We start from the raw sequence: 17,880 nt of genomic DNA, 5'->3' as shown, positions 1-17,880 counted from the left end.
AAACTGACTTTTATATTTAATTATCAGAAAACAATTTAATTCAAGCTGCATGCTACAAGCTTACTGAGCTTCAATAAGAACAGCCAGTGGCTTGGAGAGATCACATTAACCGGAAAACTAAAGTTTTTGAGGTAACGATAATTAGCTGGGTGAAAGAAAATGATGTGAGGCAGCTTCGGATGAGAAACCTGCTAGCAGTTGCTGCTTTTTTTATATTGATCTTTTGCTACTAAAAAAAACCCACCAGGGACATAAAGACCTCTATGTAAGCTTCGTTAGCATGACAGCTAAAATAAAATCCAGGTATTTTGCTGACCCAGAAACCAAAATGGAACCTGGAAGTAGAGTTGTGTGTGCATTGCACTAGTTTAAAGCACTTTTTTTACAATTATAAAATCTATTTATTTATTTCATGACACCTGTGCCGATGCACAATGTTCCAGCAAAAATAATGCACAAAAAATATAAATAAGTAAATAAACATTTAAGGTTTAGTCTGTGAGTCAGGCTTTCCCAGAACAAAATTAAAAATCGCCCTTCAGAGTTGTGAAATCATGCCTCGTGATAATATAAACTGCTGTGGAGTTTTTGGGACTCTAAGAAGTATTAAACATAACACATCAGCTGCTCAAATGATTTTTGCTTAAGGAATTTCATTTTTCTGGTGGCTGAAAAGAGTTGAGTTGTGAAATATTGCAGAAAAGCTCCAGTCACAGAGAAGTACATGACCTCTAAATAGAAAACACTGCTTGTGATCTTGCTGTGTTTTTATTGCATCCAAGTCACATATGAAATCCTAAAGTAAGCCTGATTAAAAATGTTACTTTTAATATTTGCACTTGATTTTTTTGTTTCTCATATTGTCCAGACAGCAAATGGCCTGTTTGGATGCCAGGAACAGCTAAATCAGTCCTTTTAAGCACTGCTATATGATAGTGTCACACTTAATTGGTATTTAACTAATATTTCTTGTAGTGGGAGGAGCTACTGATTATATAGATAGCAGTTGCAGTTAGGTATAGGCAAGTGAGGCTTTGTGGAACACTGAAACATTCAACAAGCAGTTGTAATTGTTCTCCAAAAGTTGATTCTGTTCATCTGTTGTATCACTGTTGTATCACTGTTGGATGAGTGACGAAACGTTTCTCCAAGAAAACGCTACGTGCAGATGAACAGAATCAACTTTTGGAGATTTATTTTCCTGGATGATTGAGAATGCATCAAGAAGTTGTAATTGTTGAAATTGTATCACGGTTTTGGAGCAAACAGACATCCATCTCCACGGCCACACATCTATGATGTTATTCTGTGTAACAGTGATACAGACCAATACGTGCAAACGAGGGTTCTTATTATTCCAGGCTATCAATAATTACGATCAACATATATTTGGAGAAATCCCCATACAGCAAAGCAAGCTGTGACTGTAATGAGGTGCGTTTCAGCAAATACTAGTTTCCCACTGTTGTGTTAACATACGTGAGGCTGTTTCAGTTGCTTAGTAATTTAGTGCAATGCACAATAAACCAATTTATGAAATAAAATGTGCCGGGGAAAGGCTGCTGTGTTTATTGTGACAACTATATATTGTAGGTTTTTTGGATTTGTAAATGTTGCCTGCTTTGTAGTCAGGCTAAGTGCACGTCCCATTAGTTTTTGTGAAAGATGTCTCTTTTGTGGTGGAATTAAGTGCAAATGAATGTGGTTAAATATGCAGTTTTCTTTGGTCTTTCTTTGTGTTTGCTTGTTTGTTTGTTTTTGTTGTTTTTGTGCAATTTACCTGCCCTGGCTTGTAAAAAATCCTCAAAGTTTGGATGTATTTGGCGATTTTTACCTCTCAGCAGTAACTGCCCATGGGAAATTCTCATCACAGGCACACGGGTGGGCAGCATGGACAGTTTGTGAACGCAATTACTGTGGAACTAGTCGATTTACGGGCTTCATATTTATACCATAGGTGTATCTACTTAAAATCTTGGACAAATTTGAATTTCAGTGACCTTGACCTCAAGGTCAGAAGATTTCTGAAAATACTGTGAATGCAGCAATGCAACAAGGTGACGTAGGATTTTGAAATTGATGCCATAGATGTATCTACTAGGAGACTGAGGGGTAATACTGCAGTTGCCAGTAATTTTTAGTTTGTGTGAATTTACAGAGTCAGCAGGTTTGCTCTACACACTATCAAACAGCCCTAGAAGCAGCAGGTAAGACAACTTTTGAAGTGGGTAAAGTGCCGTTGGTATTTGAACCATACTTCGGGGGGTATAGCCTTGCAGAACTGTTTTTGTTCTCTACTTTAATTATTGTTCTTAATTTGAGTCTTCTTCAGTTTGTCCAGATAATCTGCACTGCACTAATCCACTGCTGTGAAGAAAACAAGCATAAAAAAGACCAGACCCGTTTAAAAGCCTTCTATTTCTGCCTCTACTACTCAGAGGCTCGCTTTAAAGAGTAAATGACTTGGTTATGCCAGGGTAGTGCCTCTGTCAGAGCCAAACGGTTTACCAATAATATTTGATGTTTGGTCACAGTCAAAGAGGTGAGCAACATGACGTCGTGTCATTTACAGCTGCCACATGTGTGGGGTTTTTTAATTAAACTTCTCTGTTTATGCTTTAGAATGAAAGATGGAAGGTTGGCAACATCAGCTGGTAGTAAAACAGATACTGAACATCTTTTCCTACAAATGCCTCTAAGTCCATAAATCAATTAATTTGCTTGAGTCAGACTGGTGGAACCTCACTTGTGTATTTTTTTTACTTGCTTTGACTTTGCAGTCAAGTGATGATGTAATTATAATAAAGTGACCAAAAGAATCTTTGTTATTTAATTGATCTGCTACTTGTGTAACTGATGTATGTTTGACACTGTGCCCTCCGTCCTTCCTCTTTAGTGTTTGTCTTAGTTTCATCTAGATTTACCGCTGCTGTAATGCTGGTCCTCATGTTCCTTATTATCGCTGTGATTTTCCCTCTGGTCTCCTTTAACTCATCTCTCTCTCCAGTGTTGCTTCTTTTTTTTTCTCTCTCTCTCTCTCTCTCTCTCTCTCTCCCCCCCCCCCCCCCCCCCCCACCTTCTTTCTCTCCCTCCTCTGCTCTGTCATCTCCTCTCCTCTTCTTCCTAACACACCCGGACACGAAAGAACACCGTGGATAGTTAATAATTCTCTAATTTCCGCTCTTCACGGTGTGTAGAAGGTGTCGCAGATAACCTGATTTATCAGACAGCTATTAGAATGTGAATCGGGGGGTATTAAAGCAATGGACATTAACGTGCACATTGTTTAAACAACGCCACGGGACTAATGGATTTCAAAATGAATTTGTCAACACCGTTCTCTGTGAATATAATTAGTCAAATGAGATCAAAGCGGTGGAGGAGACCAGAGGAGGAGCTGGGAAGCAGTTTAAAGGAAGTCGTATGTGCAGACGCTGCAGCAGGAAGCTATGGGGAATTCTCTCTCTGTGACTGTGATGTGTGTTGGGTTATGCTCATGGAGTAATGCGATTACCTGTAGATATGTTAAGTACGAGGGAAAAAAGCCCATTTTTACCCCGAGGGATCTCCACTTTATGAAGAATAGGCAACTTATTAGACAATCCAAATATCAAATCAAATATAGATTTAACTGCTGCCATGTCATTACATTCTGGGATTGACAGTCTGTATTGCTGCCGGTGTCTTTAATTCTTCTTTTTAGCATCACATCAAAATGAATGAATGAATCTGAAGCAACCAAGATGTTTATACTTGTCAGAAGAAGACAGCAAACAGGAAAGAGTCTGTATTAACATAACGTTATAATCACAAGGCATCTTAAACTGTAAGGATGCTGATATTCTTTCATTTTATTTTATTTATCTTTTTGACTACATTTTGGAAGCCCAATGTACCTTATCTATGTGCTCCATCATCAGCGTGTCACACTTCTGCACTGAGTGGCACATTTCCTGCCTACTCCAAACTATAGTTGATCTGCCCTACACACATAAAACCAAATGCGTATTAATCTAAAGGTTAAGTTTGCATTTTGTGCTCCTGCTTGAGTAACTACAGTACTCTGGCATGTAATAAAAATACTAGAAATTATGTTTTTGTGTGTGTTTTAACATAAACCGATAACTGAGCTGATTCTCTTCCACACAAGCTGTTTTAGCTTGCCCAGAGTAGCTGTACATATGCAAGCCGCTTTGCATCCTATATCTGCCCCAGTGCTGTAGCCGCAATATCTGTCCTCACTGATGCCTGCTGTTAAATAATAGATGGAGCTCGGGAAGGGTTTCAGAGGCAGGAAACAGGAGGACATCATTGCTAGCATATGAAAATAAAATAATTTGCTTCTCTTTCGAGACTTTGTAGTTGATTTTCCTGCTGTGTTCAAAACATGAAACTTTGCCATGCAGGGGATTGAAACAGCACTGATAACAAACAAACCGCAGCAACAAAAAATGTATTTTATCTGTGAGGGCAATTTCAAATGAAGATGTGCTTTAATGCAGAGTCACAAGGGGGATTTCATGCCTCAAAATGTAAGCTTCTTGTAAAATTAGATTAGATGCACGCTGGGATAGAGAAAACAGAAACCACTAAGATACTTGTTAACGGGCCACGCAGACTTTGGCACAGAAGTCTCCGGCAGTCACGATACAGCAAGTAAACAGTGGTGATGGCGCTTGAAATATCTGTTTGTTTCAACATAACTTACGTCGACTCGTTGCCTACAGAATTAAACGTCTTCCTTTTCTAGCTTCGCATTTTCATGTTGCGGCTCCACTGTATGTCTACCCTCTCCTGGATTGCTGTCTCTGCATGTAGGCGTGTGGCACCGTTTGGATTTGCACTCGTTTTGAATAACAAGAAATTTCAAGTCCTGCAGTACCCACTGATTGACAGAAAATGTTTAACTTGCTAGTAAAAAAAAATTGCTTATGAATTTCAGAAGTAATGTAAGAGCTGAGAGAAAAGCTGGAGCCCACACACCACAGAAAAAACAAGGATATTTCTCTAAAGTGGAGATCTCCATTGAAGGAAGCGTTTCAGAATTGAACTTAAACCCCTGTGTCTGATTCCACCATGAGGGGAGAGCCGGCCGCTGAGCAGACATGGCGTTGGGTTGAGGTGGAGGTGGGCATGTGTGGAGGGGGTAAATCGGTACTGCTTGAATGCTAATATCCCACTTTAGAAGTCAACCCACCTCTCCATCCCCACATCTCCTTTGCTCTGTCCCTCTCTCTGCATCTTTCCCTCAACTCTGGTTGCTGTCAGTCTTCACTCATCTACCTTCTTTTTTTCCCATCCTTTTTTTGTCACCTCTCCCACTCCTCCCGACAATCTTCTCTCCTACTTCCCCACTCTCCTTCTTCTCTCCCTGCACTAGCCTGCTCCAGGCTTTCCATCACCCACGCTCCCTCTCTCCTCTTCCTTCTATCTGACTCTCCATCTTTCTCACTCATCAAACTCTGCCTTCTCCCCAAGATCTCTCTCGTTGCCACATTTTTAAAACTTTTTTAAACCTCTTTTTCTCTCTCTCTCTCTCATACACACACACACACACACACACACACACACACGTGTGCGCATTCTTGACAAAGCCAGCTAATTACAGGCAAGTGTCCACTCCAGCCCTTCTTAAATACCGAGCTGATTAATGAGACGGAGGTGGAGGGCCAGGAAGTCTCACCCTTTGTGGGTGGTGGATACACACCCCTGTCTCTAAGCAGTTCTCCCTCTCTCACACACATGCACACATGCACGTACTGTACACACCTTTCCTTTTTTCTTTCACAGTCACATACGCAAATCATCAGCCATGTGAAGCTTCCTTACAGAAATATTGATATCAAAATTTTATGGCTCATCTCCTCCCTCGTGTGTTTTAACCTCTCCCCTTCTCCATCTTCATGTCTTTGTGGCAGCCCACTGACTTCTGGTGGATTTTTTTTGGGGGTTTTTTTTGGGGGGGGGGTGTAACAACTCCGACAGAGAAGAGCTAAGAAGCGAGAAACAGACAAAGTGTGAAGGGGATGGAGGGGGGGGGGGGTCAGGTGTAGCTGGGGCCTCCTCTGAAGTCATGTCGGCTCATTTTCTCTGCGGCGGCTCAGGCACGACTCACTGTCGGCTCAAAATGGCCTCCGACACATCTCGATGTCTGATTTGTGTGTGTGTTTGACCCTGAGGACCGATGTGAATTCTGCAGGAGCAAGGAGATGGAGTGCAGCTGCTGCTGCTGCTGAATGCTCACACACGTGCAGAGCTGAAAAAAAAAAGCACACACACATACACACACGCACAGTCACAATCTCGACTGGGTCAGTCAGGTTCAAAGCATTTGTATTCATGGAAGGTTTTGCATTGGCTCCACCACCTACAGTGTTCCATCTAACTGTGGGACGTGGCTTTTTACTTTCACACTCAGAAGACCTTGGACTGTGTTGGAGTGTGTTTATGGCTGTATTTATGGCAGTATGGTGCTACCTGAGTGAATACACCTGGCTGAATGCATTTTTCCACTTGGATCATCCTTGAAAATACTTGAGGGCGTGTGTTTTGACGCTCAAATTGACCCCCCTGACACACCAACTTATGCTGTACGTGTCTCAATCTCTCGCCTAATACACCTCTGTCCCCTGCACAATCAGATACCTCCATGTACATTCACACGTGCTTAGCTCTATTATCTCATACTGAACTGTATAAAATCCAGCATAAAGACAAACTGACTGAACACAAATTACGAGTTGTTAACACCATAATTGTATGTACTAAGGTAAAATTGGTATTTAATTTCACCTGGGCCTTTGTGAAACTTTATAAATTCCCTTGTCCCTAGCAAGTGGGCTGGAAACAGCAAGCTCTGATTACCAGTCCTGCTCTGTAAAATCGTTACTAAAATAGGACAGAGGGATGAAGTTGGCTAAAATGTCTCAGCAGTAGCTCAGTGAGCCAAAAGAAATTTCAGAAGACATCAGGATGAATGTGCTTGAAAAACATCATCCTGTGAAGGCTTACAAAGAAATTTCTAATGCTCCGGGAGTCCTCAGAGCACTCATGATGGAGCTTATGTACAAATGGAGAAAACTAGAAAAAATGAACCGTGATGTGTTCAACCATCCAAAATAACTCCAAGGAAAATATCCAATGATCGACACTATCCAAAATAACACAGAAGCACTGTTGAACTGTTGAACTGCAACTGGGTTACAAAGGAAAATAATAAGAGTAAGTTGACCTCTGAATCACTCAAAATGAATACAATTTAAGTTCTGGAATTATTAGTAAAATGTGGACCTGAGCCTTTTTGAGATCCATTTGGTATTTGGTGCTTTTTACTTTACAAACTCGAGTTTGTTTTTCACACAGAATGTCTCTAGTGAAATTATGTTTGATGATTTGGTACAGTGGTGTGTGAGGCAATCATAACTGGAGATTATTCATCCGAATTTCAAGAGCAGGACCACGCCTCCAAACACGCTCCTTCCGGTTGTCATGTCTATAGGTTCCCCCAGTTCATCAAGCTGTTCATTCCCGTTTACGTGCCCCACCCTCCCTCCCTCCTTGTTCTCAACTCTTTAACTTGTTCATTTCTATTTAGTGCATGGGGATCTGCCAGGCCTGGGAGCCATCGCCAGTCCACTTCGAGGCCTTCCCCAAACCGCAGCTCAGTTCACGTCAAAGCATTCGCTTTTACCTACTAAAACGCTGTCAAACCTAAAATGAGGACGTGGGCCCACACCAAAAAAAAATCCTAAAAAACAGTTATATTCCGGCAGCTGGGGCGCCAAAATAATACCAGAAAATAACAGAAAATAACTTTCTCATGAAAATACGGTTATTTTCAGTAATGACAATACAGTTTGTTGCCCTAATTTTACCTTTTTCAAGTGCTTTTAAACATTAAATTAGGAACATTTTAATGTGATTAAACAATGAAATTACCTATAAACAAGGTCAATGAATGTGGCAATATGAATAATAATACTTAAATGTACAGAAATATACAGGTAACAGTTGGTTTAAATAATAATGGATTGCATTCATATAGCGCTTTTTGAGACCCTCAAAGCACTTTACAATTCCACTTTATAATTCCCCTCTGGCCATCACCAGTAGGTGGTAGGTGAAGTGTCTTGCCCAAGGACATAACGACCGAGAGTGTCCGAGCCGGAGCTCGAACCTGCAACCTTCTGATTACAAGGCGAACTGCCAACTCTTGAGCCACGATCACCCTAAATAACAATAATAATAATTATTATTTGATGTAAAAAAAAGTTTATAAGAATCATTTTATATATTTTTCCATAGCATTACATTTGAATTTAAAAGTTCAATTTTTCAAGTAACGGACAAATATTTGTGAAATCATGATACATTTGTGAATGTATTTTAACAATCGAAATATGCATATGTACACAGCAAATCCAGCATGTCCAAATTAAGTCAGATTTGATTTCAACACTATTAAAGTGTCTATGGGTCCACACCAGAGAGTGTTAATTTAACTCTTTTTGGAGAGTTTGTACGTTAACTCTGATTTAGTGTTAAACACCAAATCTGTCTGGAGTTTGATAATTTAACACTTACTAATGCTAACTATGTGTTAAGAGTTTATATATTAACTCTCAAAGAGTATTTTAGTTTAACTACGTAAGAGTTATCTTCTAATTAATTCTAAAAAGCGGGAATTTTCCTGTTCTGAACTTCTAGAAATTTCTTTTGGAAATAAACATTTACTAAAAAGATGCAATGGTTTTTGAAAAACATTTATTCTGAACTGTGCACCACAATTTCAAAACATTTTCTGAAAGATGTAACAGTGTACATGTTCTCACTTTCATTAGAATTTTGTTTATCAAAAGGTCTGACATAGGTGAGCTGGTAAATGCAAATAACAGCATTCTCATCACTTATTTCTTCAATACAATATGCATGTCCTTCATTCATCACTTTGTGGAACTTCAACGCACTTCTGCTCTCCCCCATATTCCATCTTCACAAGCATATCCTATGTGGAGATTGAAAAAAAAAATTAGTTGACACTAATTATTGGCACAAATAATCCAGTAATCAATTGCAGCACAGTAAAAAAACAGAAAAGAAAAAAGGAATCCTCTTTGAGCCATTACTTGTGTAAAGTATTTTCCCAAAAGACAAGGACACAGACAACAGGTAATACCGAACTAAATGTAAAACCTCAACCTTTTTCATTTTTACCTAAACCGTGTGCACAAAACTCTGGAGGGATCTAAATGCTAACGTAGAACCGAGTCAGGACATCTGCTACTGCTGTTTGCTCGGTTTTTTTATGGGAGATCGTTTTCAGGCTTCAAGTAGCACCATTATACCAACATTTCACATTCCAGACATTGTTTTAGGTGTATTTGACCAAAAATTTGACTGAAAATTCACATGCAAGCTTTTTTTCAAGGCTAGCTAAAACAGAATATTATACTATCACCGAACAACATGGCTAATGCCTTTCACACAGCTTTGTCTCAACTCCAAAGAGCCACAGAAGTAAAAGCTAATAATAATAATTGAAACAATCTTTGAAAAAATGACTTACCAAGCATGGCAAACAACTCAAATATGTAGAGCAAAATGTTCTGATACGGCTTCACTTCAGCTTCGATAGGAGCCTATGGTGCTGGGGGCGGAGTCTGTGAATTTACTCTATTGGTGTCATAGCCCCTGTAGGAGTTCAGAGTTAAGAGGTCAAGAGTTAATGTTTCCATTGTAACACCTCCAGATTTGACATAGTAACACTAATTTTTAACACTCGATTTTAACTACTATCATTTTACACCTCAGAGTTACAGTAAAAGAATGTGACTCTACTTAGAGTAAAATTAACTCCAAACTAACACCAAAACATTTAACACTTTTGAATTTGCTGTGTACAGACAAATACATTTAAAAAACAAGAAAATTATGTTTTATTAAATTACAGTGATTTTACGTTAATTTACATTTGAAATGTAAAATCACAGTCTATTGATGTAAATTTAATGATAATCTAGAAGAACAGTACAAAACTGTAAAATACACTGTAAAATACTTTTATATTACAATTTCTTTTTTACAGTGCAGCTAGTGAAATAGTAAAGTCAATTTAGCCCAGATACAGGTTTCCAAGATAACAGTAGTTAGCCAGTTATTTCATGCTACTGTAGCAACAAATGTGTTTAATTGAAGGTCACATGTACTTACAAACTCTCTCTGGCTACCTAGTTAGCATGACAAATAACTGTTGTGACTGCTGTGCTGATGTGTGCACAAGCACAAAAGCCTTAGCTGAGAAGTTAGGCAGGAACAGGCAATTCTGCATCTTATTGCACTGATATTAGCCATGAGTTATTATTACAATTTATAAAACTTGTTAAATACTGTCAATTATTCCAACTTGATGCTAGCAAGAAGCTACCACCACCCGACCTTCTCAACTTGTGAGCTAAACTGGTGCCCTCCAGTCTATATTTTTAATACTATTTTATTTGTAAGGCTCTTCAAACTATCATCTTATATACATGCCTGTTATATGCCAAAATATCATACCACATCCTATTAATAAAGGAAGTCATGAACCTGTAATTATGATATTCACACATACTCTAAGGAGTATTTAAGTGGAGATTTTATAGTTCCAGTCATTTTCCCCCTCACCCCCTCCTCCCTTCGTCCTTTCCTCACTTGTTACTTTGTTCCCCCCGAACAGCTTGACATTAATTCCCAGAGATATCTCCATCACAAACTTGCTGAAGTGATGGTGTCAGCCTTTAAATGCTGACGTGACTCGATGCGATTGTCTTTTTGCAAGTTCCTGACACGCGGGCAGAACATGCATGAATGCACACCAAGGAGTCTCTCTTATAATTGAGATGAAACAAATATGAACTCTTAATAAAACAAGCTCTGTTGCCTCCTGCAGAAAAGTCATTCTCTTCACTTGTGGTAACAGCAGCTTTGCACTGCTTTTTGAGCTGCATTTCCAAACCGTCCATTCTAATATTTTCACACTCTTGATTCCATGTTGACAGACAAATTTTCCTCCTTCCCCTTCATGTTAACATCATGGTATACAGTTGGTGGTCACTTTCTAAGTTGCATCTTGCTGGTACTAGGCTGAACTACCTACATTAATTCCTCTGGAAACGTTTAACATAGAAGCCATTTAAGTACAGAGAACTCATTGTCATGTTCGAGAAAGCAGTTGGAGATGATCTGACTTTGTGACATTATGCTCCTGGAAGCAGCGATCAGAAGAAGGGTGCACTGTGGTCATAAAGAGATAGACATGGTCAGCGTCAGCCACAATTCTCAGTTCGGCTGTGGTGTTTTAATGATGCTCAGCCAGTACTATAGGGGCCCAAAGTGTGCCATTACACCACCAACAGTCTGAACTATTAATGCATGGCAGGATGGATTTATGCTTTATGCTTTCTTTATGCCAAATTCTGACTCTACCATCTGAATGTCAAAGCAGAAGTGACGACTGAGACCAGGCAACATTTTTCCAGTCTTCTATTTTGTTGACACGTGATGTTCAGAGATGTTCTGCTGCATAAATATAACGACTGGTTTTTTGAGTTCTTGTTTCCTATCAGTTCAAAGCAGTCTGGCTATTTTCCATTTTCACCTGGAGAACTGCTGCTCTCTTCTCTGACCATAGTCATGATTATATAGATCAGTGCTTTCTGAGTTCTTTCAGCATATTTTGGTGCTTTTTAAATTATCAGTAGCATCTTAAAGCATCAAAGCTCGGAGATTCTGAGCTTTAAAGTTGATCAGTTTGAGCAGAAGCCAAGTTAGTTTCTCCTGATTTCACTGGTGATGAAATTTAGGGAATTGAGACAAAAAAAATAGCATGATGTGGGGTTACTGAGAAAAACAAACTCATAGCTCTTTAATTCTATCTGATGATATTTTATTGGACCATAGTATTACTGAACACACCTTAAACTTTAAATCAGCAGTAACCTCCTCAGCATCATCTCTTGGCCTTGTTTTCAGTGTGGAAAGCCAAATTGGCTCAGGCAAGAGGAAAGTCTGCCAGGGAGATTTTTTTCTTGTTCTCATGAGGTTGAAAAAAAAAATCACATATGTTTTATTTATTTATATTTTTCTGTTTTGTGTTTGTTCCGTGTCACCTTGTTCAACAATTCACAAACTGTGGTTAGAAATAGTTTGACAAAACAATCTTAACTCAGGAAAGATTTTTAATAAATGACATTTCTTAGTTTTCCTTTTTTCTTCACTTTGGTTCTTATAGAAGACTTAGCGCACTGTACCTGGAGTGTATTTTTTAGCCAACAAACAAATAAACACACAATGAAGGTTTTTCTGAAGTTTTGCTTTTGCATGTCATCAGTCTGAAAGTGAAATGCAGTATGCAGTATTTCTGGATTGGCAGTTCTAGTCAAATAAATGGCTCTAGCCCAGTATTTGATTCCTATTGTCTCTGTCTCCTGGCTTTTAGCAAGGTCTTGGTTTGAGGTGAAACTCATTTGTGGCAATTGAAAAGTAGTGCACAGGGGAGAATAAAGAATCACTGCTTATATATGGGATGTAGCAGGTTGACCTGGCACGGCATGGCTCAGCATGGCACAGTATGGCAGGCTCCAATGAGGCTTCACCCTCCCAAGGCTCCATCCCGCCTGAGCTCAACACAATCAGGCCTCCACAGCGAGACCGACTGCAGGTTACCATGACAACCCGGAGGCACTGCCTGCATGGGACAAAGGCTGGCAGGTCCTGTGTGTGTGTGTGTGTGTGTGTGTGTGTGATTGAGAGACAGAGTGAGTGATGTGTGGCAGAGCAGGCGCGGCCCTCCTGGGGCCCTCATTCGTTTGTCTCTCGCTGAGACCACAGGAGCCCTGATGCTGCAGAGATGGAGGTGGTGGCGGTGGATGGGGTGGGAGAAGAGGAGGGGCGATGGGAGGGGGCAAGCCAGCGAAAAGCAACTGATGTTGAGAGACAATGATGAAAAGATGCAAAGAAAGGTGTAGTGTAAGAGAAAAGAATAAGAAATCAAAAGGACGGCAGTACAAACGGATTTGGTGGATTGGATTGTTCTGCGCCCAGTCACTCGTTCACTCATTCATCAATCATGTGCGAAGCTTCGTCGTACAAAACACGGGTCTTGACAAAAGTTGATTTTAAAAAATGGACTTCACCACTACACTCTGGCAAATTAATTGCACCAATTAGTGGAGCACTCAAAATTCAAAATTTTAATAACCTGTCTACCACACAGCAAGTTGCAATGACTTGAAACAGCACTGCTTTACAGAATGTAATAAAATAAAAAGTGCACTTATCCAGTGCACCAGGCATTAAAAATGAGGAAGCGATCTCTTTAAGCATATTGGGCTTGATCTTGTCTCAGTTCCTGACGCACATCTGCTCTCTGCCTTGTATTCATTGAATTTTCCTCTACATTTTGGAATTTGATATTTTCATATAAACACCATTAAGTGGACTTTCACTTGTTAACCTCAGAGGGTCAGAGTAAAATGTGTTCTGTCTATGCAGCTCCGGCATATAGTCTGTGCCCACCACTCTGTATAAGTGAGCTCAGAGACAGGAACTATGTTAACTTTGGAGATGACTCAGTTGATGTCAGTCTGCTTCTTAGAAATGAGTCATCACATGAGTTTGTGTTCTGAACATACAGCTTGTAGAGACAAGGAGAAACATCACCTTTGCCTTCTCAGACCTTCACTGAAGTATGGAAAATAAGAAGTGTTAAGAATTACAGGATACAGTCATTGTAATAAGAAAGTGCAACCTCTTTTATTTAGGACACGGCAAAAAACAATCTGGTTCTTGGTAGGTTCTATAACAACGTTGACATGTTACACCATGTGATAATTTAACAATAATGGACAACCAGTGTGTAAGTTAACAATTATTTAGTTACATCCAGGTGCTGCCTAATCAAATGCACTGATTAACTATGTGATCATCCCTGTAAAAGCAGATGTTTTGGCAGTTTGCTGGTGTGAAACATTCAGGTGTGTGTTCACACAATGCCAAGGAGCAGAACTGAAAACAATGATCCCACTCACAGCAGCACATCTACAACTGAATGGTTGGGGGAGAAGAAACAAGGTGTTGCAATGGCCCAGTCAAAGTCCAGAGCTCAACCTGATTGAAATGTTGTGGCAGGACCTTAAGAGAGCTTTGTAGAAAAACAAATGCCTGCAAAGCCTTTTGTTAAATAAATAAATGAGATAAATGAAAATAAATGAGAAGATGTGCATCACCACAGATGAACATCGTGTTTACATATGTAAATCCTTAGTATTGACAGAGGGCGCACGTTCTGACTGAGAAATTGAGGTCTGTGCTGATCTAATATAAGAAATACACTTTTAACCAGAAAAATTACTTGCAAAACTAAATCCATCATATTTTTTCTGTTTTCTTTTCCAGGTTTAGATCACACAAACAAGGACCTAAAGAAAAACTTTGTGAGTAAACTCAAAATCAATGTGTCTTAAATGAATTTGAGCATTATCTTAGAGGCTTTTCTCTCAGCTAGCGTTGCTTCTCTGTTCGTTAAAAGATGAGACAATAAAAGTTTCATATCGTTAGAAAGCTGCGAGGCTGGTGTTACACTGGCTGGCCATAAAGCATATGTGAAGTGGCAGCGTTGTTTGCTCCTGCCTTGTCATTTATAATCCTATAGGCAGTTTGAAGCGTGCAGGCCAACTTGTACTTTGTCACAGCAGATTGTCTGGCATGGATAAGCCTGGCTGCAGAGAGAGAGAGGGAGATACATAATTGCTCTCTTGTACAGTCTGCTGCCAAGACATCCTCCTCCCGTTATGCCTATATACACTGGCAAACAAGTCATTCAAACATGTTCACTTTTATGACACACACACATAAACCACACCGACACGCAGCAGCATCTCCTCAGTGACAGTGATTGCCGTCAGTCAGAAGAAAAATGTTGACAGTCTAATTCAAGTGCCACTATCGAGAGTTTTTTATGGGATTGCTTCATTTCCTGTCATGTCATCCTGATGTTTTGTGTTGAGGGTTATGCTGTCATACACTACTCCGCATTTGTTTTCTGTCTCGCTTTTCCAGGAGGCCCGTGCCAGTTTTGACCTGCGTGCATCACACGGTCTGTCTCACGATCCCATGCCTGTCAGAAATGAGGAGAATAGGTAATGACTCCTGTCCTTTTACTCTTTCCTCTAGATATCCGATCCCTATATTTCTCCCTTCCAAAACCAGGAAACTGATCAAACGTCGTGTATAGTGGCCCTAACGTGAGACGCAAACATTCAAGCTAAGCAACCGAGCTAATTCTTGGACCTAAAACTAGCTTAACTGGCTGCAACAAGCGACAGCTGTCCTCTCACAGAGAAAGAATCGGTGGACGTTGGTTAAAATGTGAGAATCTTGAGTTTGCCTGTCTGAAATCAGAGATCTATCATGTTACACTGGAAGTCTGCTGCTGTCATTTCATGAAAAAGCTTAACTGATTAACTGTAGCTCAAGACATGATATCAAGGTCAATTTCTCTTTTTGCTAATTAAAGATTTCAAAACTAAATCGTTGCACGTGTCTGGTGTCAACCTATAACATATTACCTGTTTTTTTCATGCTTTGATTATTGGAGTTGAGACTTCCAGTATCTTAGTGTTCTTTTCTGACAATGTGAGCCAATCATATTGAGGAGATGCCATAATTACTGCGTGTGCTCAGGTTAAAACACCCCCCAAAAAAGAAAACGCTCATCTCAGCTTATTTAGTCTCTGTATGTGGCTAACATCTTATTCCCCCTCTGTCTCAGTCACGGTACCCATTGTGCAGGGGAAGTTGCCATGGAGGCCAACAACTCCTACTGTGGTGTGGGCATCGCCTTCAATGCCAGGATTGGAGGTGAGGTAAACAATACAGCCTTAAAAAGACCGTAGGAGGCAGTGCATTGTGGGTGTGCTGCACTGGCCAAAACGAGGACATGGCATAAGAAGCAGTTTTTAAAACACTTGTTATACTACATTGGTGCTATATTATTATTATTAATAATAATATTATTCATTTAGTTGATGAAAAATGCATGCTTTGTGACTTTAGGACAGCTGTGCAGCTCTATTGGTAAAGACAGAAGAAAGGGTTTTTTAGTGGTGCTCAGTATACCTTTGGGGATTGACAGTAGGGCCAACACCTTATCTAGCAGAAATCTATTCATTTCTGACCAATTATAAACCCCTAGTTTTTACAAAAAAAGAGGAAAGGAAATAATTTTAGCACAATGCTGTGATTTTTCGTTGCCTGTGGTTAAAACCTCTTCGGAGGAAAAACCCTGCATGCATAATACACCTGCTCTAACTTTACAAGGTCTCACTTACTTTATTATAAAATGATAAATAATTCAAACTCACCTTTACTGGCAGAAATTCGAAAGTAACAAATATTCCAAAAACCAAAATACCACTCCCACATCCACATGCTGAATTATTTTTGAGAGAAAAGAAAAATGTGTTTTTCTGTCGTTTTACTCAGCATCATTTCCAGATGCAAATGGAAATGATGCTGAGTAAAACGGTTGATTTTATGTTTGGTTTAGGGGAAAATTAAAATGTCGAGCTATAAGCAGAAACACTGTAAAATGTGGCAGAAAAATCACAGGAAATCGTGCCAAATGTTCACAGTGAAGTTTTCCTTGTCGGTATAGATTTTCAACGCCTGTGTATATATTTACAGTGAACATGGCTTTAGGTTTATGCGAATACAGGTCACTACATATTGACTGGCAGCTATTCAGGCATGCTGCCCCTATTTAACAGCTCATTTTTTAGTGTAATGGCTTTTTTAGTGGTGGTAGTAACATCGGAAAAGGATGAATGAACTGAATACATAAGATCGCCCATTTTCCCATTGTGAAATCAAAGATTTTTACAGGGTTTACCAAGAGTGCTGTAACCCACAAGTTAATGAGGAGTACATAATGTGTTTGAATAAGAACACTTCCTGCAGCTCTCAGATCCTAAATGACTCAAACTGAGTTTAATGCAGCGATGGCATCAGCACGAAATAGAGAAAATGAGAAGAGGAATCCCTCAGTTGAACTCTGGCATTTGAACTCTGCTCTGTGATCTTTAATCTCTGACCCGTCCTCGTTTGTCACAGGCAGATGAGCGTCTCATGCAAAAAAGAGAGCAAAAGAAAAACAGAGCACGAATTTCTTCCCACAGTTAGATTTAATTTTGCTTTGTTGGTTCCATTTGATTCTGACTCATAAACAGTCTGTATGGCACACAGGAGACGAAGGGGCAAGACCTGCATGAAAGATGCATGTTTTGACTTGAGCTGTCACACAGCTGACTAAGTGAAGTTCTTTGCCTCTGTTTGTAGTGTTTGTATTGACGATTTGTGTTCTTGTTTTTCATCACAGTCACCACACAAACTTTTCAAAACCTTAGAAAATGTGCATTATTCCATCTGAAAACATGTATTTTTCATGTAAACTGACTGTACATGCAATAATAGATGCTAAGCTGAATACATGTGGTTCTTGGCTATGCCTCTCCAACTCCTAATTCTGAAAAGTTGCTTCGTCAGATATCCCAGCTCTTGAGCATATTAACATCTCAGCACAGAAACAGACTCTTTTTAAATGTAAAAAAACAACTCTTTAATGCTAGCCAGGTCTAATAAATAAGAAAGAGACTTTTTTTTTTCTGTAAACCTTCCTTTACTCCACTGTCTCTAGTCACTGCCATCTAATGACAGCAGTCTTTTGTTCCATCCACAGTCTCTAATTGGAGTGATGTTGTCAAGCTACAATTACAAAGGACACATCCACTGTTTAGAATTTATGCAACAAACAGCAGAAACCTAAATGCACATCTGACTTGTGGT

The 17,880-nt window shown here is 39.6% G+C and overlaps 1 protein-coding gene across 1 annotated transcript in view; it reads left to right on the top strand.

The window, feature by feature from the left end:
• LOC102794715 (furin-like protease kpc-1) overlaps positions 1-17,880 on the top strand; it is a 201,978-nt gene that overhangs the window by 106,943 nt on the left and 77,155 nt on the right. Inside the window, exons 7-9 of the mRNA XM_035909559.2 lie at positions 14,434-14,471; positions 15,097-15,176; positions 15,809-15,897. Coding sequence (XP_035765452.2) covers positions 14,434-14,471; positions 15,097-15,176; positions 15,809-15,897 — 207 coding nt within the window. The remainder of the gene's footprint in view (positions 1-14,433; positions 14,472-15,096; positions 15,177-15,808; positions 15,898-17,880) is intronic.

Source organism: Neolamprologus brichardi, chromosome 11, assembly GCF_056152115.1.
Source record: "Neolamprologus brichardi isolate AB-2024 chromosome 11, ASM5615211v1, whole genome shotgun sequence".
Taxonomy (NCBI): Eukaryota; Metazoa; Chordata; class Actinopteri; order Cichliformes; family Cichlidae; genus Neolamprologus; species Neolamprologus brichardi.
This window is presented reverse-complemented; position numbering and strand designations above follow the sequence as displayed.